Source organism: Suillus subalutaceus (assembly GCF_016647625.1).
Source record: "Suillus subalutaceus strain FC151 chromosome Unknown DFJ58scaffold_26, whole genome shotgun sequence".
In the NCBI taxonomy this organism is placed as follows: Eukaryota; Fungi; Basidiomycota; class Agaricomycetes; order Boletales; family Suillaceae; genus Suillus; species Suillus subalutaceus.
Window position 1 is genome coordinate 302,111 of NW_024540275.1, and position 17,685 is coordinate 319,795.

At 47.9% G+C, this 17,685-nt stretch overlaps 8 protein-coding genes across 8 annotated transcripts; 6 read left to right on the forward strand and 2 right to left on the reverse strand.

Moving 5' to 3' along the window:
* The first annotated feature begins 16 nt into the window (after positions 1 to 16).
* DFJ58DRAFT_233871 (alcohol dehydrogenase IV) lies at positions 17 to 1,980 on the forward strand. The gene is made up of 11 exons (XM_041379375.1): positions 17 to 216; positions 273 to 522; positions 583 to 672; positions 728 to 877; positions 930 to 966; positions 1,019 to 1,049; positions 1,099 to 1,136; positions 1,186 to 1,363; positions 1,415 to 1,487; positions 1,541 to 1,692; positions 1,741 to 1,980. The coding sequence occupies exons 2-11, from the start codon at positions 355 to 357 to the stop codon at positions 1,886 to 1,888; spliced, it is 1,065 nt and encodes a 354-aa protein (XP_041246476.1). The 5' UTR covers positions 17 to 216; positions 273 to 354; the 3' UTR covers positions 1,889 to 1,980.
* A 278-nt stretch (positions 1,981 to 2,258) lies between these two features.
* On the forward strand, positions 2,259 to 4,336 carry DFJ58DRAFT_775856 (cation efflux family-domain-containing protein; the record flags this gene model as incomplete). The annotated part of the gene is made up of 7 exons (XM_041389472.1): positions 2,259 to 2,264; positions 2,515 to 2,744; positions 2,810 to 3,036; positions 3,085 to 3,213; positions 3,268 to 3,458; positions 3,502 to 3,778; positions 3,832 to 4,336. The coding sequence occupies 7 exons, from the start codon at positions 2,259 to 2,261 to the stop codon at positions 4,224 to 4,226; spliced, it is 1,455 nt and encodes a 484-aa protein (XP_041246477.1). The 3' UTR covers positions 4,227 to 4,336.
* A 44-nt stretch (positions 4,337 to 4,380) lies between these two features.
* Positions 4,381 to 5,825, forward strand: DFJ58DRAFT_233985 (sister chromatid cohesion protein Dcc1). Its single transcript, XM_041379378.1, has 6 exons — positions 4,381 to 4,523; positions 4,576 to 4,828; positions 4,882 to 4,987; positions 5,045 to 5,304; positions 5,357 to 5,449; positions 5,499 to 5,825. The coding sequence occupies exons 1-6, from the start codon at positions 4,402 to 4,404 to the stop codon at positions 5,763 to 5,765; spliced, it is 1,101 nt and encodes a 366-aa protein (XP_041246478.1). The 5' UTR covers positions 4,381 to 4,401; the 3' UTR covers positions 5,766 to 5,825.
* On the reverse strand, positions 5,702 to 7,999 carry DFJ58DRAFT_233981 (uncharacterized protein). Its single transcript, XM_041379377.1, has 9 exons — positions 7,394 to 7,999; positions 7,290 to 7,337; positions 7,065 to 7,237; positions 6,992 to 6,998; positions 6,817 to 6,936; positions 6,681 to 6,761; positions 6,273 to 6,632; positions 5,791 to 6,211; positions 5,702 to 5,739 (listed from the first exon to the last, which is right to left on the reverse strand). The coding sequence occupies exons 1-8, from the start codon at positions 7,539 to 7,541 to the stop codon at positions 5,886 to 5,888; spliced, it is 1,263 nt and encodes a 420-aa protein (XP_041246479.1). The 5' UTR covers positions 7,542 to 7,999; the 3' UTR covers positions 5,702 to 5,739; positions 5,791 to 5,885.
* Positions 7,590 to 9,826, reverse strand: DFJ58DRAFT_775862 (uncharacterized protein). The gene is made up of 6 exons (XM_041389473.1): positions 9,492 to 9,826; positions 9,303 to 9,435; positions 9,154 to 9,248; positions 8,664 to 9,106; positions 8,421 to 8,591; positions 7,590 to 8,361 (listed from the first exon to the last, which is right to left on the reverse strand). The coding sequence occupies exons 1-6, from the start codon at positions 9,696 to 9,698 to the stop codon at positions 7,812 to 7,814; spliced, it is 1,599 nt and encodes a 532-aa protein (XP_041246480.1). The 5' UTR covers positions 9,699 to 9,826; the 3' UTR covers positions 7,590 to 7,811.
* A 73-nt stretch (positions 9,827 to 9,899) lies between these two features.
* DFJ58DRAFT_775864 (uncharacterized protein) lies at positions 9,900 to 11,996 on the forward strand. Its single transcript, XM_041389474.1, is given in 4 exon segments — positions 9,900 to 10,420; positions 10,440 to 10,512; positions 10,561 to 11,824; positions 11,844 to 11,996. 4 exon segments carry the CDS (start codon positions 9,936 to 9,938, stop codon positions 11,897 to 11,899), a joined length of 1,878 nt encoding a protein of 625 aa, XP_041246481.1. The 5' UTR covers positions 9,900 to 9,935; the 3' UTR covers positions 11,900 to 11,996.
* Positions 11,997 to 13,524: 1,528 nt separating this feature from the next.
* On the forward strand, positions 13,525 to 14,844 carry DFJ58DRAFT_839436 (uncharacterized protein; the record flags this gene model as incomplete). The annotated part of the gene is made up of 8 exons (XM_041392521.1): positions 13,525 to 13,646; positions 13,823 to 13,902; positions 13,982 to 14,107; positions 14,160 to 14,335; positions 14,388 to 14,459; positions 14,522 to 14,586; positions 14,691 to 14,715; positions 14,773 to 14,844. The coding sequence occupies 8 exons, from the start codon at positions 13,525 to 13,527 to the stop codon at positions 14,842 to 14,844; spliced, it is 738 nt and encodes a 245-aa protein (XP_041246482.1).
* A 168-nt stretch (positions 14,845 to 15,012) lies between these two features.
* On the forward strand, positions 15,013 to 17,131 carry DFJ58DRAFT_725421 (cytochrome P450; the record flags this gene model as incomplete). The annotated part of the gene is made up of 12 exons (XM_041385235.1): positions 15,013 to 15,243; positions 15,304 to 15,401; positions 15,450 to 15,638; positions 15,696 to 15,847; positions 15,900 to 15,997; positions 16,064 to 16,184; positions 16,243 to 16,277; positions 16,357 to 16,498; positions 16,549 to 16,605; positions 16,655 to 16,679; positions 16,726 to 16,897; positions 17,054 to 17,131. 12 exons carry the CDS (start codon positions 15,013 to 15,015, stop codon positions 17,129 to 17,131), a joined length of 1,398 nt encoding a protein of 465 aa, XP_041246483.1.
* Between the last annotated feature and the right edge of the window lie 554 nt (positions 17,132 to 17,685).

The window sequence follows — 17,685 nt, forward strand, 5'->3', positions numbered from 1 at the left end:
TGGGGTGTTGGACTATGTTAACCGTGACATTAATGGCCTAGTAGTGGTTTTCGCCGAGCACGTCATGTCAAGACTTTGACGCCATGAGACGGTTGGGCCAGATTCAAGTTAATAACTAAAGATCCTCGTGCAAGTCGAGAACAAGAAACTTCTCGCTTTTGCCGATATTCGTGTCAGCAAGCGCACGACGAGTTTCACATGCGGGCCGCCGCCTCAGTGGGTACTGGTGGATAGAGTGGGGATACTACGATAACTGACGATTGCAATGATAGATTATATGATACTGCGATATATATTAATCTTGATAGTCCTCTCAGGTGAGCGATATCATTATTAATACTCTTGTCTACAACGATGTCGACTGCCTATGAGACGGTGCCAGCTGGGTCTTACGCATATACTAACACACTCGAGGGTGTTTACTACGGGCCCAAGTGCGTTGAAACCGCACTCCCAGAACTTTTGGGCACTCTTGGAGCCAAACGAGCGCTTATCGTAACAGGAAAGTCTCTCCGCGACAAGGTGATTCGATGCTTGAAACGCTTCAGACCTGTCAATCATATGATTGACTCGGACGAATAGACTGGCATTGTGGAAAAAATCGAGAACATCCTGAAGAAATCCAATGCATTTGGTGCCACTTTCTCGGAAATCGGGGAGCATACCCCTGAGGCTGGTATCGAGAACGGCGTCTCCAAGTTTCGTGAAGTCGACGCCGACATTATAGTGTCCGTTGGTGGCGGGTTCTCCCATCGATGCGTCAAAGGCTATTATTTTCAGGCTCCAGCAACAAAGAGCACAAGAAATATCTGGCAAAGAGCCGGAGTTCTTTCGGCAAATCGCAATACCAACAACCCTGAGTGCGGCCGAATACACGGTGAGATCTTGAAGTGATATACATAACTCCCTTTCTTATCTAGATATTCTAGAGTAGTGCAGGTTATACCAATAAACAGGGTCGACAAGGTACTTCTGAATCATCGAAATCTTCCTCCGGCGGGGATCATATTGGACGCAGAGCTGACTCTTTCAACACCTGAACAATTATGGTAGATCATCAATTCAATGGCCTCCGTATATGCTCACTTTTTTCCGAAGGCTTTCTTCTGGCGTGCGTGCGCTGGACCATGCAGTTGGTAAGGAGATAATACACAACGTCCCATGCTTCTAAATATCTGGAAATAGAGAATCTATACAGACCTGGAGTGCCCCTACCTATGAAAAAGCTATGCCACGCTGCCATCGCCGATCTTTTCCGTTTTCTCGTGTTATCAAAGAAAGACAGCAAAGATCTCGTCGCCAGGCAAAGGCTGCAAGTTGCGTCGTGGATGAGCTTATGGCCGCGAAAGCTTGAAGTGCACCGGTAAGTTATCTCACGCGGGGGTGGCTTACATTCAACTTGTTTCTTGTGAAGCCCGATAGGATTATCACACACGCTCGGTCATAAGCTTGGGGCAACCTATGGGATACCGCACGGCATCACCTCGGTCAGTACACCCCGGAACCCGCACATAGTTTCCTAACCACGATCTTTTTCTAGTGCTTGACGCTTGCGCCGGTCGTCAATCTACAAGCGGAAATAGCAAGCCAAGAGGACAAGGAGTACCTTGCTGAAGCCTTATTATATCTCAGAGAGCCATCAACTGGGTCTGTAGACGGGGATGTCAGGAAACTGTCGTCCATGATCACTAGGCAAGTGTCTTCTGCCATCCACCCAGAATGAATTCTCAGTTTCCATAGCCTTGTACAAGAGCTCGGGCTGCAGAGGACGTTGAGCCAATATGGCGTGCCAACGGCCGACATTGAACAGATCGCGATCCGTGCAGTTGGTCAAGAGGATGAAGAGTTGCTTTCAAAGGTAAAGATTGTTTTGGAGAGCATCTACTGATTCAAGTCCTGCTCGTTATCGAGTATGATAAACGCCACCAATGTAAATATATGCACGAGCCACACTCAACTATTTTTTTTGCAACGCCGGCCCGAAGTACAAGTTGAAGAAATTAAACTGGGATCAGGTTGGTGGTTTTTCTGTTGGTTTTAGAGGTTCGGACATCATGGAAAATATGTCCATTTCTTTCGAAGGAAATAGATACAAAGGTGCGTCAGTGGAGCGTAATTGACGTACATGACAAGACTACTTGGCAAGTTGGTGGAGGGGCCGCTTCCACGAATCCAGTTTACAAAATATGGGAAGACCACGAAGGCAGGCTCTAAGGGGTAGTAATACTAGCATGACGCAGCAGGGTAGTACCGTCATCATGACGGTACCTGCTGGTGGCACATATTGATTGGTCTAGAGCAGTCAGCAGGCATAATGGTAGACCCGTATCTTTGATTAGTGCTGCGAAAGGTCATCGGACCTATCAGTACAATAATAGGAGGGGTGATTCGGCCATAAGCGGAGAGGTTACTGCCCTAGTAGTGTTTCTGACTAGTACAGCATCTGGTGGCCTTGCCAAATGTGTATCATTAGGCCATATCTCTGTCTCACTTGTGACAAGCCCGGGCATGAAGGCGGTTGCGAACCTTGAGCGCTGCTTGTTCAGGGCTGTTCACACCGCCGTGACTGCTCCTGACACTGCAGGCGCGACTCGGATAACGGGGTCCTTGGCATCATTTCCATTCATTTTGCCTGTTGTCTCCCGGTATTTTTTCCCGAGGGGGTCTTTGCGAAGTAGAGTATATCATTCGGACCTACAGCGTCATCATAAGATCCCTGCTCTCGTGTTTTCAAATAGTCTCAGGTGAGTGGAGACTGAACTAGGTACATCCAGAGTCCCAGAACTGACGAGTACTGATTTGTCGTCAGGTCATTTACGTATCCGTCTACATCTTACCTTGGAATGGCAATCCGACGAGCAAACTCGACTCAGCGAGGTCCACGAAATGAAGAAATTACGCAGAACGTCGTAAATCGTCACAAAGACTCGGACGCCCATGGCAAACATTCGCATTCGATCTTTCACTCACACTCGCATGATGAACATGGCAATGGACATGATGCAGGGCAGATAGTACAGGCGCTTCAAACTGCTGGTGAGCTGTGATCCCTAGTTAGTTGAAGCGTAGCTAATTATCCATTAGGCGACAGAGGGAGTCGAATAACGCTTATAGGGCTGTTTTCCAACGTGGCTTTGACTGGCGCCAAAGGATTCGCGGGCTGGTATATGCACTCTGCCTCATTGCTAGCAGATGCTGGCCACTCCATGAGTGGTTCGTGACTCCAACAAACAACTCAGCTTTTCGCACTAACACGATTGTTTCCAGATCTGCTCGGTGACTTTGTTGTGCTGTTTTGCTGGAAACTGTCAAGGAGGCCACCTTCAGCACGCTACCCGTATGGATTCGCCAAATTCGAGACTCTTGGGACAACTACCGTGTCACTGTTGCTTATCGGAGGAGCACTAGGCATCGGCTTCCATTCGTACCACCTCCTCGTGGAAGCACTGGTAACAACTGTCTCCACCATCCCACCCGGCCCCGCTTCATGACCTCCTCCAGCAATTTACGTCTGTTGCTCATAATGTTCCTGCCATTGGTCACTCGCATGGTCATACTGGCATCCTCGACCCTAATGCAGCCTGGTTCGCCGCAGTCGGCGTTGTAGCAAAGGAGTGGTTGTATCGAGTAACCAAGAAGGTTGCCGACGAAGAACATAGTCCGGTGCTCTATGCAAATGCTATTCATCATCGCAGTGACGCGTATTCGAGTGTCGTTGCCCTTTTTGCAATTATAGGATCATGGCTATTCCCTGCATTACCCTTAGACCCTATAGGAGGTGAGCAATTTTTACCAGTTCCTTTTTTCTATACTGCTTATTACCTTCACCAGGACTCCTCGTTTCGTTTGTTATCCTCAAGCAAGGTTTAGACCTTTTTGGAGGCGCGTTCACTGAGCTTACAGATGCTGGCATCTCTGCGAACTCGCAACGAAAGCTAATACAAGCATTAAACCCTCTTCTTTCCTCACCATCTTCGTCCTCCTCTGTCTCCGGCAACGGTTTCCATGACACTACTGAACTGCTTGCCATTCGACATCTCCGAGCTAAGCGTGCAGGCTCTATGATGTATGTGGATCTCACAGCTGATGTGCCGAGCAATATGTCAGTCTTGGCCACATCAAGACTAGAAGTAAAGATCTCGCAGACGTTGAAGGAGGCGCGGAAGGAGATTTCAGAAGTCCGCGTGAAATTTCACCCTGTTGACACGCACGCTCCTCGGAGTTGATCGGATTTGTGTTTATGGACGTATCATCGATGTACCTATTCGTTTCTTCGTTTCTCTGTTTTCCACACACTTTAATGTGTAGTTCGTAAATTATTTTGTGCGTGACCGTTGCAACACGTGCGAGTGTGACCAGCGCGTCGAGGTTTCTCGACACCCATTCAAGACCCATACCACAATGAACGAACTGGATCTCAGATTGTCTGCAGCTACTGCCCAAGACACAGGCTCTTTTAGGCTTATGGAGCTTCCTCCAGAGCTGTACCAAATAATTGAATCTACTACTGAGAAAACTGCTAGGTGGATTTTCCTCTCGACCGTCAACTATCTTATTTGAGACTATAACACCCAGCCTCTGCATCAAAGGGCACCCGACTGAGGATGCGGTACTATGTACATCAGAAAAGACATATGCCGTCCGTTCTGTCGTGTTGTCCAATACCGTGCTGGTTGTGACACCCTCCAGATCGGATCCAGATGGGACCGTGCACATCCGAGACCAATTGCACGAAATCTTGGAGCTGGTGCCTGTGGTACCGAAGCTGCACAAGCTTTCTATCCTGTTAAGGGACATGGAATATGACGAGGGAGATGAGGACAGGCAGGTGGGCCAGCATGCAGTATACACGGGGCATATAATCTCATCCATGTTCACAAGGCAACCATGCCAAAATATAGCTATGAGCAGGCTCGTAGGGAAATACAGGCTAGCGAAGCTGAGTTTGTCCGCGGTCTGAAAGAGAGACGTATCCTCGTCCTTGAAGGTAGGAGCAAAACCTCGTGTGATGGCTGTTCGACTCGTCATATTGATATCATTTTAGGGCAGCTGCGGCCTATAGCCCCAGCGCATCTCAGTACTATTCTCGAACTGCTGTTAAACTACTTGATATCCCTGTCCCTCTCACACCTAGCTGCTGCGATTGAGGAGCTGGTGTCTGCACTTGCTGATGAACATGAAATACCCCGCGCAGTATCGAACCAAGTCATCTCTTGGTTTGGGGATGTAAAAGAAGGCCTGTGGAAAATGGACGCTGATGCGGTGATCAGAGGCCTTGGAGTGGGAATTCTTCGCCACCATAGGGTTTGTTTGTTCTTTTCTGACTCTGCTTGCCGATACCTGATGCCAGACTTAGCATAACCCTATTTCTGAGAACGAATTCCTCAAGAAATGGAAAAACGTAGTAGGGGACACTTTCGAGCCTTCTGTGAAACTATCCCTTCTTTTGGTGCGTTGTTCTGCAACCCTTGGCTGAACTACAATGTCATGATCTGTAGGGAGACTACCTTCGAAATCTGTCCTCAGACGGAGGGGAAGCGACATTGACCTACTTCCCATCTTCCGCATTGCCGGTCGACCCAGCCGCAAGATTCGTTGAGCTATTCCTGACTCGCCAACGATGGAAACATGAGGAAATCGAGCACTTCTTACGTGACATTGCCGTTAACTCCAAGGAAAGAGATAAACTACTCCTCAAACACGCCAGAGCTCTGACTGATACTGAGGGAGTATGGTACACTGCGAGAGTAAGTTATAACAACTGAAATTTATAATAGCATATCTACATACTATGATACGGGAGACATGTGCACGACCATAGTATTTGTTGTAAGCCACTGTGCAGCCCAAATCTCTCTTGTAGAATTCATAACACCACGAGACAATCATTTCCTGCCTGATGCCGATGAGCGCGTTTTAACCTTCGAACCTAGACTCCTGATGGGCGAGGGATGATAGTCATCATCGGCATCCGAACCTTTCCTCTTCCGCTTCGCGCCCGTAGAAGTGGACGCAATCGCCATCATTGGAGCGTCCAACACTCTCAACCCAGAAGGACCAGTGATACTATCAACGTAATTCCACATGGCCTTCCCCACAAGACCATTATTCCGAACGTCGCGGAATTGTTCTCGTATCCGTAAACGCATATGTAGGATGGCATTCGCTCTTTCTTCAATTGTGTGATCCCGAAGAACGAAAAGGATGACGCCTGGAACATAGGTAGAGCATATGCTGAGCAAATTATTCACTTCTAAGGATACGACACATACCAACGAATACAAATTCAACAGGCGCAACGCGTTTGTCAACTTCGGTGAAAGCGGCGTTGAGTTCAGATGATGTTGCGATGTGCCAAAAATCCGACAGTACATTATTGATCAGCGTCATGAACGCTGTTGGTGGGTTATCCACCCGCTTCATCCATTTTTCTAGTTTCTGGGCTGTGGGAAGCGGGCGGTCTGAGAGGCCATCACAGCAATATATTAGTTGCGCAATGCATTGGAAGTCTCTTCCACGTGTAGTGTCCCACTCGAGGACACTGGCCAGTCCCTTATTGTCTACATTCACATGACGCAGCTCGAGGTCCGCGATCCAATCAGCCCACGGCGACGAAATCGCTTGAAGTTTCTCTGGACACATCCGTCAGTATAAATCGCGTTATTAAAGAAGTGCCGCACCTGCAGCAGTCAATTGTACACCAAGCTGCACCCGCTGGAAGATTTCGCGCTCGATTTCGGGAGTCAAATTATGATATTCGACTACAGGGAAACAAAGGTGAATGGCTCAGAGGGGTGATGCAGTCAAAACACGAACCACACGTAATTCTGGTTTCTGCAAACCGTCGTTTCCACTCTTCTGGTATTTCTAAGCGTGTAGTCTTCTGCTTCGCGGAACGAACGAACCAATAGCTCTTCTTTGTGCGCACGTCTCGATCTTTGTATTTCACTGTTCAACATGAGGACTAAGTGATATCAAATATCACACTCACGAGGTATCTGTTAACGCTCGTATAGCATAAGAAACCAATAAAGGCCGCGTGAAAACTACAATGAAGCACTCACCAAGCCGTCAAGAAACTTTTGTATGGAAGTGAGCCTTTGTTTCCCATCCACGCAAATACGAATAGGCTCTCCATCATCATCTTTGGTCACAGCAAATATCACGGGGGGGATGTAGAAGTTTCGAAAGATAGAGTCGATGAGACCAATTTGCTTAGTCTCTGGCCAAACAACGTCTGCGTGCTTATTGTTCAATATACGTCAAGTGTGTGGGTTCTGTTAACTCGCCTCGTTGATAAATGGGGTTGAGGTCAATAAAGCCTTCGTGTATGTATCCTGAGGTCAACAGTATGTAAGAGAATATTCCATGAGTTGTGTGTTAACCGACGCACTGTGTAAATCTTGCGCAGAGTAGCTCATCGCGGACGGCGGCGTTAATGCATCTCTGACTTTGAACACGTTAGGGTCGTCGTTGTCTGACTGATAATCGTCTTCAAGCTCGTCGAGGTCTTTTTCTTGTTCTGCATTCAACTCGACCATGGTGGAGATGACGAAGTTGGCAAATTTGTGTTAGCTAACTACAAGAGACTACAAACTAACTACCAAGTTATTGAGCAAATACATATGATTCGGTCAACCAAACACCCGATCAACGGAACCAATGTTACGAAATTCGCGAAGCAAGTATTAGACGCGTGTGAATGTAGGGTTCCGGTAGTATAATGTATGAAGCCATTATGAAAATATTGCATATATGTGCAGTCCAACGTTGATTCAACGGGTATGGGGTTGTAGCATGGACGGTATCTGTCATTTCCACTGCCCGAACTCCTCGTCATCATCGTCGTGGAATGGATCCTGCGGATTCTGAGCCAGTGTTGTGTCCGAGGAAATCGAGTAGTGACTGTGTTCGTGTCTTTGTTCGAAGTTCACTTCCTCCTCATCTCGCATCAGCCTAGATCCCTCTCCAGTGACATGCGTCGTGCTTCCAGCCACGTGCACGCCTTTTGGCGTATGTCCATTACCAACTTGGTCGTCCTCGTCCTCGCTAATATCCCCCACTTGCCATAGTACTGCCCGATCCTCCTCACCTTCTTCTGTTTTTCTCAAAGCTTGCTCTTCGTCATCGTTCTCATCATCTTCATCTATACGATTGACTTTTGAAGAGGACCGAGCAGCTTTATGAGACGACAAGCCGGACAGTCCAGTGGCAGCAGACGCACGAGTTGATCGTTCAGGTTTTTTATGTGTCAGAAGGACCACACCGGAGATGAGAATCATTATTGAGGCGAAGATAAGGAAGAGTATCCATGGCTTGTAGGCGTCAACTTCGTTGTTGAATACCAACGAGTCCAAAAAACTAGGTCGCAGATAAGAATAGGCGGAATTGAAACAGGAAAACAGGAATAATGAACATACCCAGTTGCAGTATAGACGCCATAGAAAACTGGGACAACGAGAGTGGAGTCGTAGACCTTAAGCCCACGGTTGAGACAAATGATCTGAAGTACAGCCGTGATCACGAGTAGAATGATTGTGAATATAGGAGCTAGATGGCCAAACTGGTTTCCAGGGTTCTCATGCGAGAGGCTTCCTGTTAGCTAACTTCACGCTGATTCCGAGTCAGAAAAACGCAAATGAAAGGAAACAAAGGGAACTGACGTGGCTTTGGCGAAAACCAGACACCCTCCAGCAAGTCCACCCCCACAGCACGCCCAGCCAATTCCAAGCACCCACGCGACTTGCGTATCATCCTGAGGCGCAGTCCAGGTCTCTAACTTCTCCTTAACCCATAATATCCATGTATTCCAGCTGTCCTTGGCCTTTCCGAGGTAAGTAGTGCTTGAGTCGCGCGACCTCCGTGCGCTCATGCCCGCAAAGGGTTCCGAGTCCAAGTCTGACCGTGCAGCGAGAACATCGTCCAGGGAATTTGTGAAAATGAGGACGAGAATGAGGGCGATGGACATGCAGAAGAAGAATGCGAGCCAACCACCACGCCGCCATAAAGCGGTGAGATGGTTGACATCCGTTTCCGTTGACAGACCACTGTTGACAGCTCCAAAGGCAACGATACCGATGACGCCGAGTACTACGGTCATCGTACCCTGAGTCTGATTAGCAAAGCGTGCAAATAGGGTGAGGAGGAACTCACATAGATATCTGTTTGTGTGACCGGGGTACCAATTAAAAATCTAGCGAATAGGAAATTAAAGATGAGAGATGTAGATCCGAGTGGGGCAACATATTCTGAGCGGATAATTGTCAGAAAGGGATGCTCTGAGAGGAAGTAAGTCAACGTGCCTGCCCTCATATAATCCAAGGCAAGCGTGCTCCCTATGAGCTGGGATAAAATATATAAAACCATGCCTAGGATCCATAGTGGTCGCAGCCAGTCTCGCCTGCGGGCTGACTTTGGAATAGTGCTCGTCCGCACCTGTAAATTGAGGATATCAAAATAGAGTTGAGGCGTGGCACGTCGTAGAAACTCACATGATCCAACTTGGTGATATTTAGACCAGCAGCATTCAGGATAGACGCAAGCAAAATGATCGCCAGCCCAATTATGAACGCTACCAGGGGACTGGCATGATGAGCAGGAACTGGATCGCTGGTGTATGGCTCTCCTGTGGCCTGAGCGATAGTACTGGTGAGAGTGGGAACTGAGGTCGCCAGTGAAGTTGCTGCTGACTGGGACATCAAGCGCTGCAAATTAAGGCGAACACACCGTTAATGCGGTCGTGGTAGGAATTCTTCGAGTTCGTTAAAATTGTGGTCTTTGTATACAGCTAGTAGGCTGACTCCAGCAAGAGTTGTGACGTACGCACACGAATGAAAGTCGTGTGATTGTCCTAAAATGGATTCCTTTCAGGTACTGATGTAATTCTTGATCATTGACCACCACATTCTAGGTCGTGCAAGGCGTCGAGCTCCAATATGGAGGCCATTCTATCTAAGCTTAAAGCCAAAGCAGAGATTGCTTCAGATAATGCTTTACTTCGAGATACCATCTTATTGCTGACAGATTTACACCACAACGAAGCAATTACTCAGCGCGTCACTTGGGACAGTCTCATCCGGGATTTCCAACGGCTACAGGATCAAGGGCTATGGGACATATCCGAAGATAACACAAAGCTTTTGCATACGCTGCGCAGTGTCTTGACTACTCAACCGTCCAACCGTAAACCCACCAGAAATATACCCCCACCCTCTCGTCCAGCGAGTGAAGCATTACAGAGTTCTTTCTCAATAATTTATCCGGATTCTGAATCTACACCGTCTCCCCTCATCCCGACATCTGATCCGGTATTGCTTCCTCTAGAGCTGGTAGAAATTCTTAACCGCACATACTTCCATCACCTGCTTGCCACAGATCCAAAGCGTGTTGTCCCTCCCGGCAAGTCCCTCGTTTCAATGCTGTCTGGCTCACCCAAAGAGGGCAAAGGACGCCGGAAAACCTACATTACGTGATAAGGTTGAGGATCTCGTGCATAAAGCTTTCTGGGACGAGGTGCGGCTCCATGTGCTTCGGATATTTTGCCATCTGAGGGCTCTCTAGGCCATAGAATCACTCTCGAATCCGGAGCCTTCTTGCCAGATACCACGCATTAACTCGTTGTACCAAGACCTCCTCATTGCACTGACACCTCTTCTCCCATCTCAGAATCCTGTCATTACCACACTTTCCTCGCCGTTACCTCCGACGTCTTCTCCATTAGATTCAGCTATCATGCATTTGCGTGAGGTTGTAACGTCTCTGCGCAAGCGTTGCGCGCCAGTCCAGGACGAAGAGCTTGATGACCTTCTTCGTTTACTGGACGAACCTCCCCCCCGGTCATCGCGTCCTATCTCACTAGCCACGCTAGTGGTAGACACGGTGAAATCCATACTCAGAATCTCAGATGTTATGAAAGAACAACTCTCCCAATTCGTGTTGGGAAACATGACTGAGCAGCAGCTGCAGTCTGCAATATCTAAACAGGCAAAAACCAAAGAACGCAGAAACATCTTGGATATTTGGAAGAGCTGGCGGATAGAGTCTAGCTGGCTGATATGGCTTGAGAACTATCAACCGTCTTTTCAGGTTAACGGCGTCGCCGCTGAGTCGCAATTGAAGTGGGTCATGCGACTTGTACAGGCGCTAGGATTATCGACCCCTATATCTTGTCAATTACCGACCAGAGAGCCACAGTCCATCGAGAACTCCCTTCCGCCAATTTTTTTCTTCTCTGCGCCCGCGCTGCTCGAAATTCAGAATTATCTACAAGCACTCGTGATCGCTGCTTCTCTGCGCACCTTAATCCGTGTGCCTCAAGGTGCGCAAGGGAGCGACGCGATGAGCTTCATGGAGCGGCTGTGGATCCTTCTCAAAGCGGAAATCATAGAAGAGCCAGATTCAGGCGACACAAAGCTCGTGCATCTCGCGGATGAGGTCGTTCGTGCCCGCCGACTGGATGGTGTCGTGCTCTCCGAAGAAGAGGAGATCAGGCTTCGCGCGGCTGTTGCCCGCACACTCAACCATAATGACCCCGTGTTTGTGCTACTACAGAAACGGATACTGAAAGCGTTGGCTGACGCACTTGGATATCAACGGTCGGAATCTAGACAAGCTGGAGCACACACGGGACCACCCAGAATGCAGACAGGGCAGGATGGCAAGCATGCCGAGAAGCGAGCTCGGATAACAATAGTCTTAAATCCAGAAGAATTTGATGCGGGTTATGGTGCGGAGACGCCGCAATTGACAATTGGCAGGGTGCAAGGGTTTGAAGATGAGTATTTGAGGAAGGTCGTCGAGGAAGTGTTTGTGAAAGTAGATGAGTGTATCAGGTGGGTGGAAAGGTGTTTGGTCGGATGTACTTCGGGTAGGAGTCGTCGATCGTGAGTTCCTTGTCTAGGTTTGTAGAATATATCGACAAGTCTGGAGTCGAGCATGAGGTTGAGGTTCAATCTCGAGCAGCATGACGATCTGGAAATAGATAATCCTAGGTGGTGCACTGCTTGGCTTACTTAACGAGGTCTCAGCATGCGGCGTGCATGAAAACTATGCCGACGATAGCTAGAAGGCTAGCCTTTGAAAATCTCCGGATCTGTGGTAAGTTCGCGCAAGGCCACTCGAGGCATCCATTGCATAGTAACCAACTTGAAGAAGGAACGACTGTCAAGTTCCTTCCACATGGTCTGGCTAGGGGACAGTCCGTTACGACTCCGAAACGGATATTTGACCCCAGCAAAGTACATGGAAGTCCTTGCCTTATTTTTTACAAGGACTCCCCTTCAGTCGGCTCCATGATAATACATTGTGTTTACAGTAGCAAGACTCTTCTTCGGTCAGTTATATACAACAATACTTTACAGTAGCAACGCAGGAGATACAATATTAGCACAATCTTGTCCTTCGTTCGCCTCTGCGAATAGACACATCGTGTCTCTTCGCGTTCTTACCCTCGATAGTGTCGCGTACAACTGACCGTGAGCAAAGGGATCCGTTCGAAGGTCGAGCACGGTTCGTGCCAGCGTCAAGCCTTGACAACCATTAAAAATGTAGTTGCATACGCGAGTCGCAAAGGAAACTGTCTTCGATTCACCGTCCACGACGAACGGTTTGGATGAAAGGCAAAGTTAATGCGGGGAATGCAGTGGCTTTCGAAAGTATTGATGAGTTGGACTTCAATAAATCGACGATGCAGAGCAACTATTCGCACGCGCGCGTTTCTAACCAAGCCTTTTTCCACCGAGTGGTTTCATTGAATAGCGCAAATGCAGTTCTGTTAGAGATCCAGGCGATGAGCAGATACTTCGGGATGGGTCAACATTGCAAGGTAGTCAGGTATGTGTTCTGGTGCACTCAATAATGGGATCGATAGTTGTCCGCGCATCCAATAGATAGATTCCGTCTTCCGCAGAAAACAGTGTCAGCGCCAGATGTGAATACATTTACACGAATATCTCCGATTTCTGGAGTGGCGATGAATCCGTCATAGCACAAGAAATTCTTTTTATCGATCTGATATTTGCTTCCGTTTTGAAGACAAACAACGCCGTGAAATGAAGCAGAGGTCGCTATAGTACTGAGCAAAGAGCTGCAAAAGGAGACGGAGCATGAACGCGCAACAACAAACGGAAAGAGCCGAGACAGAAGGCAACAACACAGCATGACGTGGTGGACGCCATCGCCGGCGGGATCTCGTGCTTATATGTGTTTTCAGGGACCATTGGGCGCGCTCCGCTCACACTCCTGGCTTATTTTTGACTTGCGTGCCTGGGAGGTGCTGTAGGTCAGCGCACGAGCACGAATCATGGCCAAGCGAGTGGACGATTGAAGCAGTGACAAGACAACAGTGCGATGCTAGATCGAACACGACAGAAATAAGAAGACAACCAACAAACGAAGTCATAGCAGTAGATAAAGACACCATCAGCCTGCTGCTCATCCACATAGACGGGGGGTCCAGGAGGCAACAGATTGAATTCAAGTAGCAGACGACGAACGGTTTGAGGATGACAATGATATAGTTCGGCCATGCGCCTCCTTGACACTACCCGAAGAGAAGACAGCAGGGTCGGATGGAAGGATATCGACACTGGGTCTTCTGACTGTACCAGCATTCACATGACTTCCCAGGGTGATGGGGCTTGCATCCGGTGGATTAGATGATACTGTAGTCGCAGTATCCAGCTCTTGGATCATGCGATCTACGCTGGCTTCGATTACAAGTCTTTCCGCAGGTGGTATGATATTTAGATGCTTAGATGTGTGGCGTGCATCAGCCTGAGATCGTGTCGTAACAGTACCACAATTAACTACACCTATTCAGTAGCTTCGAGGAATTGGAGGTAGACCACCTTTTGGTGGCACTGAGCATTCAAGCGGCGTATATCACCCAGCTGTGTCCTGAGGGTGACGTGAACTCTGTCGCCGAGTTGCATGGAATAATCATAGATATTTGTTGATTGAATTGCCCTCGGGCATGGTACAGATGCACTTGTGACGGTCGGTGAACGAGTTATCAGTTGGCTAGCCACGCGTCGAAAGCCGAAAGCGAAAGTCGAAATCGAAATCGAAATTCCATATCGGGAAACAAAAGAAATCAATATTTTTGTCCGTTTGTGTCCGTCATAGTCTTGACTCTTGAGCGACAAGTGCCACCTCTCCAGTTTCCTGTACTCGAACAGCAAGCTCAGACCTTTGCGTTTCCTCGATCGGTACCAATCCAGCGGCTCGCGTCCCCCTCGGATTAGTCCCGGTCGTGTCGGCATACCCTGAACGTCAGGCAGCTGGAATTTCAATGGAATACTCCATCAGGATATTGGAAGGAGCTCCAAAACGACTAGTGAGTATCATTGATTCACGAATCGTGCGAATCCATATATCATATACTTTAGATGAGTTCGGAACACAACCGAATTCTGCCGTGGAGTCACATCGGCCAGGAGGATAAGATTGGCAACTGGTCGGTCTGTCGTACATGTCTGTGAAGAACGGTGATTGAACTTTTAATAACCTGAAGTGATACTAGGCTGTAATGGAGGGGCAGGTCATGTGCATGGTTGATGATCAATTCCTGAAACATGGTCTTGCCAGGTATGTACTAGGACCGGTTTTTAGAGGCGAACCTTGGGCCAAATGAATTGATTCCTTTCGATGTATACTTATCTATAGGAGTATTCCGTCTACTACTCATCTAGTTCTCAGAAGTTGTGTCACCCCAAGGTACGGTGTGACGTGTCCGTACACACAGTTGATTAATTGATTGCTCGTACCTTGAAGAGCCAGGGAACCGAAGACGTACTTGTCATCAATTCATCCATATATAACCACTACTTCTGTCTATTTATGTAATTTCAATAACCCGGAGTAACATTTGCTCTGTTGTCATCCGAGTTATCACGCTCTTGGCAAGGCTCTAGCCTCGCTTATAAGGTAATTTGTTTTGCGCTTGTCAATATAAAAACCCCAGTTACTAAACTCCCGTCCAGTAGCGCTCGCTCTGTATTATCAACCCTGGCTATGTCAGACCTCCTCACGGGTGGGCTTGAAGTAGTTCTTGCCACCTTTGCCGTCAGTTTGGCACTCAGAAGTTACCTTGCCAAACCGAAGCTGCCTCACAGTGGTAAATTACCACCGGGTCCCCCTTTACTCCCAATCCTAGGCAGTGCACTGGCAGTTGATGTGACTGCCCCTTGGCTTACCTACAAGGCTTGGGGCGATCAATACGGCAAGTCGTTACACAGAGTGCAGGTCACCATGAGTAACTAATGTTTCCTAGGCGACGTCGTATACACTCGGCTTTTTGGTCAGGATAACATCGTCATCAACTCTGAGCGAGTTGCAAGAGACCTCCTTGAACATCGCTCACAGAATTATTCTGACCGACCAGACATCGCAACCAATGAATTGTATGAATTATTCGAATTCTCAAGTATTCTTGTTAATTAGTTATGAAGATTTGGTATCGACTATACTACCGCCTTTATGCGTTACGGTAGCAGATGGCGGCTTCATCGGAAAATTATTCACCAGTCCTTCCGAGAAGACGCAGTTCCCTTTTTTCAGCCCATGCAAGTAACGAAAAGTCATGAATTTTTATTGAACCTCCTGGAAGATCCTTTGGACTACCCGAAACTTTTTGAAGTGTGAGTGGATTTCTATGCGCATCTTCCCAGTACTTCGGTATTGAGACAGTCCTCCAGTTATTCAGGTTCAGTCATCATGTCTGCCGTGTACTCGTATGATGCAGCACGGCGTAATGACCACATGATTGAGCGTGCAGTCATGGCTCTGGATATCATCCTGAAAGAGATGAGACCGGAGGTAGCTGCCATTTTTAGTGCTTTTCCTTCCCGTAAGCTCGGTCGTTCATCATATACGGCAGCTTCTTACCATCTAATTTGTAGTTCTCCGTCTCCCCTCTTGGCTCCCTGGTATGCGCCTCAAGAGAGTTTCACCTTTAGCCAAGGAATTGGCCACAGAAAGCTTGGAAAAAACCATTTGCGTACACGGAGAGTGGTCTGGTAAGTGCAACATTTCGTGAGATGTTTTATTCTTAAATTCTTTTCAGGCTACGGGGTCCATTTCTTCTTGCATGGTCTCTGACCATTTGCTGGAGCTTGATCACAGCTACGGTGATTCTGCCTGGATGAAGAAAGCGGTAAAGGATTCTGCAGCAACCGCTTTTGGGGGTGAGCAAATGCATTTCAGTGTAGACTTGTTAGGCTGAATGGGAGTGTCTTTGACCAGCTGGTACAGAGACGGTAGGCCGAAAGCAGCAGCCAGTGATTCGGTCCAACGCTGACAACTACTAGACAGCCGCTGTGTTGATGAATTTCTTGCTGGTGATGATTCTCTACCCAGATGTACAACAGAAAGCGCACACACTTGTTGATAGTGTGGTTGGCTCAAAGAGACTGCCGACATTCCACGATCGTCCATCCTTGCCCTACATTGACGCTATTTTACGGGAGTGCATGCGGTGGCGCCCGGTTTTTCCCTCTTGGTGCGTTGCTAACCTCAGCACAACGGGACTGGATTACTGATCCATTACAGCGATCATGCATGCTGCTGTCGAAGATGACGTTTACGAAGGTTATTACATACCCAAAGGTGTGCGAGTTGCTTCTCATCCTGGAGTCCATGTTCATTCGCAGCACAGGCGCTACGGTTACCCCGAATGTTTGGTACGAACATCAATTGTTCTGTGGTTTGCAACTTAATCCTCCTCAGGGCGATGTGCCACAACGAAGATAAATACGCAAATGCGTCCGAATTCAATCCTGACCGTTTCCTGAACCCAGACGGCACTCTGACTGATGACACTGTGAGTGTCGTGTGGGGATTTGGACGACGGATATGCCCTGGTCGCCACCTCGCCGAAGCTTCTATATGGTCTGGCATGGTCGGTATGCTTTCAGTATTCAATTTTTTCCAAGGCCAAAGACGAGGACTGGTAGAGAAATCGAGATCAAACCACACTGGCATGGAGGGCTTACCGTGTACGTGGGGTTTAGTAGGATTTCTCTGGAGAGATGGCTTACTGATTTTTGGCTGTTAGGCGACCTATGCCATTCCCTTGCAGTATCACTCCGCGGAATCCGGACATGGATGTCACGGCCTTGCAGCATTTGATTAGGGTATCTGTTTAGCTTCGTCTGTTCTCCATCGATGAATCATGACGTGTATTGGTATACAAGCAGTAGCGAGTCTTGGTCCTGTAACCTGTTCCCCATTTTTGTACTGTCTTTTAGGAGGTATAAGGAGTGTTGAGCGCTGAAATTTGTTTGTTTAAGATTAGTCACGACATAAATATTAATGTAAACAAAATGGAAGTAGCAGTTGTACAGCATTTTGAGGGCCATTGCCTCCGAGCCGCTGCAAGATGATGTCTCCAACTTGGATGACCTACTCACCTCTTTCTATTCATGCATGTTTTGATCCTTGTGTCTTGCAAGGCTTAATTTCTCCACTTCATGAAAGGTCCCAACTTCAGCCATGGTACCCTGGAATCAAGATGATAATTTCATGGATGTAGATTTTGATTCTGACATCTCCTTGCTCAGTGATGTTGAACACTGCAGGAAAGGAAAAGGCAAAATCTGCTGAAGAGTCTGTGGTAACATCTGAGGCATCCATGGTGAGGATAAATTAGACAATGTTAATAAATCCCCTGATTTACTATTTACATTG

Bases quoted from the DNA above. Each gene is read 5' to 3' on its own strand.
- DFJ58DRAFT_233871 (XM_041379375.1), top strand. From the start codon at position 355: ATGTCGACTGCCTATGAGACGGTGCCAGCTGGGTCTTACGCATATACT. The intron at 1,137-1,185 runs GTAAGGAGATAA...ATCTGGAAATAG, and splicing joins TGCGCTGGACCATGCAGTTG to AGAATCTATACAGACCTGGA. The intron at 1,364-1,414 runs GTAAGTTATCTC...TTTCTTGTGAAG, and splicing joins CGAAAGCTTGAAGTGCACCG to CCCGATAGGATTATCACACA.
- DFJ58DRAFT_233985 (XM_041379378.1), top strand. From the start codon at position 4,402: ATGAACGAACTGGATCTCAGATTGTCTGCAGCTACTGCCCAAGACACA. The intron at 4,829-4,881 runs GTGGGCCAGCAT...CATGTTCACAAG, and splicing joins AGGGAGATGAGGACAGGCAG to GCAACCATGCCAAAATATAG. The intron at 4,988-5,044 runs GTAGGAGCAAAA...ATATCATTTTAG, and splicing joins ACGTATCCTCGTCCTTGAAG to GGCAGCTGCGGCCTATAGCC.
- DFJ58DRAFT_233981 (XM_041379377.1), bottom strand. From the start codon at position 7,541: ATGGTCGAGTTGAATGCAGAACAAGAAAAAGACCTCGACGAGCTTGAA. The intron at 7,238-7,289 runs GCGAGTTAACAG...ATAAGCACGCAG, and splicing joins CAACCCCATTTATCAACGAG to ACGTTGTTTGGCCAGAGACT. The intron at 6,212-6,272 runs GTATGTGTCGTA...CCTATGTTCCAG, and splicing joins TGTTGAATTTGTATTCGTTG to GCGTCATCCTTTTCGTTCTT.
- DFJ58DRAFT_775862 (XM_041389473.1), bottom strand. From the start codon at position 9,698: ATGTCCCAGTCAGCAGCAACTTCACTGGCGACCTCAGTTCCCACTCTC. The intron at 9,436-9,491 runs GTGAGTTTCTAC...CTCAATTTACAG, and splicing joins ATATCACCAAGTTGGATCAT to GTGCGGACGAGCACTATTCC. The intron at 8,362-8,420 runs GTATGTTCATTA...TCTGCGACCTAG, and splicing joins GGCGTCTATACTGCAACTGG to TTTTTTGGACTCGTTGGTAT.
- DFJ58DRAFT_775864 (XM_041389474.1), top strand. From the start codon at position 9,936: ATGGAGGCCATTCTATCTAAGCTTAAAGCCAAAGCAGAGATTGCTTCA. The intron at 10,513-10,560 runs GTGCGGCTCCAT...AGGGCTCTCTAG, and splicing joins ATAAAGCTTTCTGGGACGAG to GCCATAGAATCACTCTCGAA.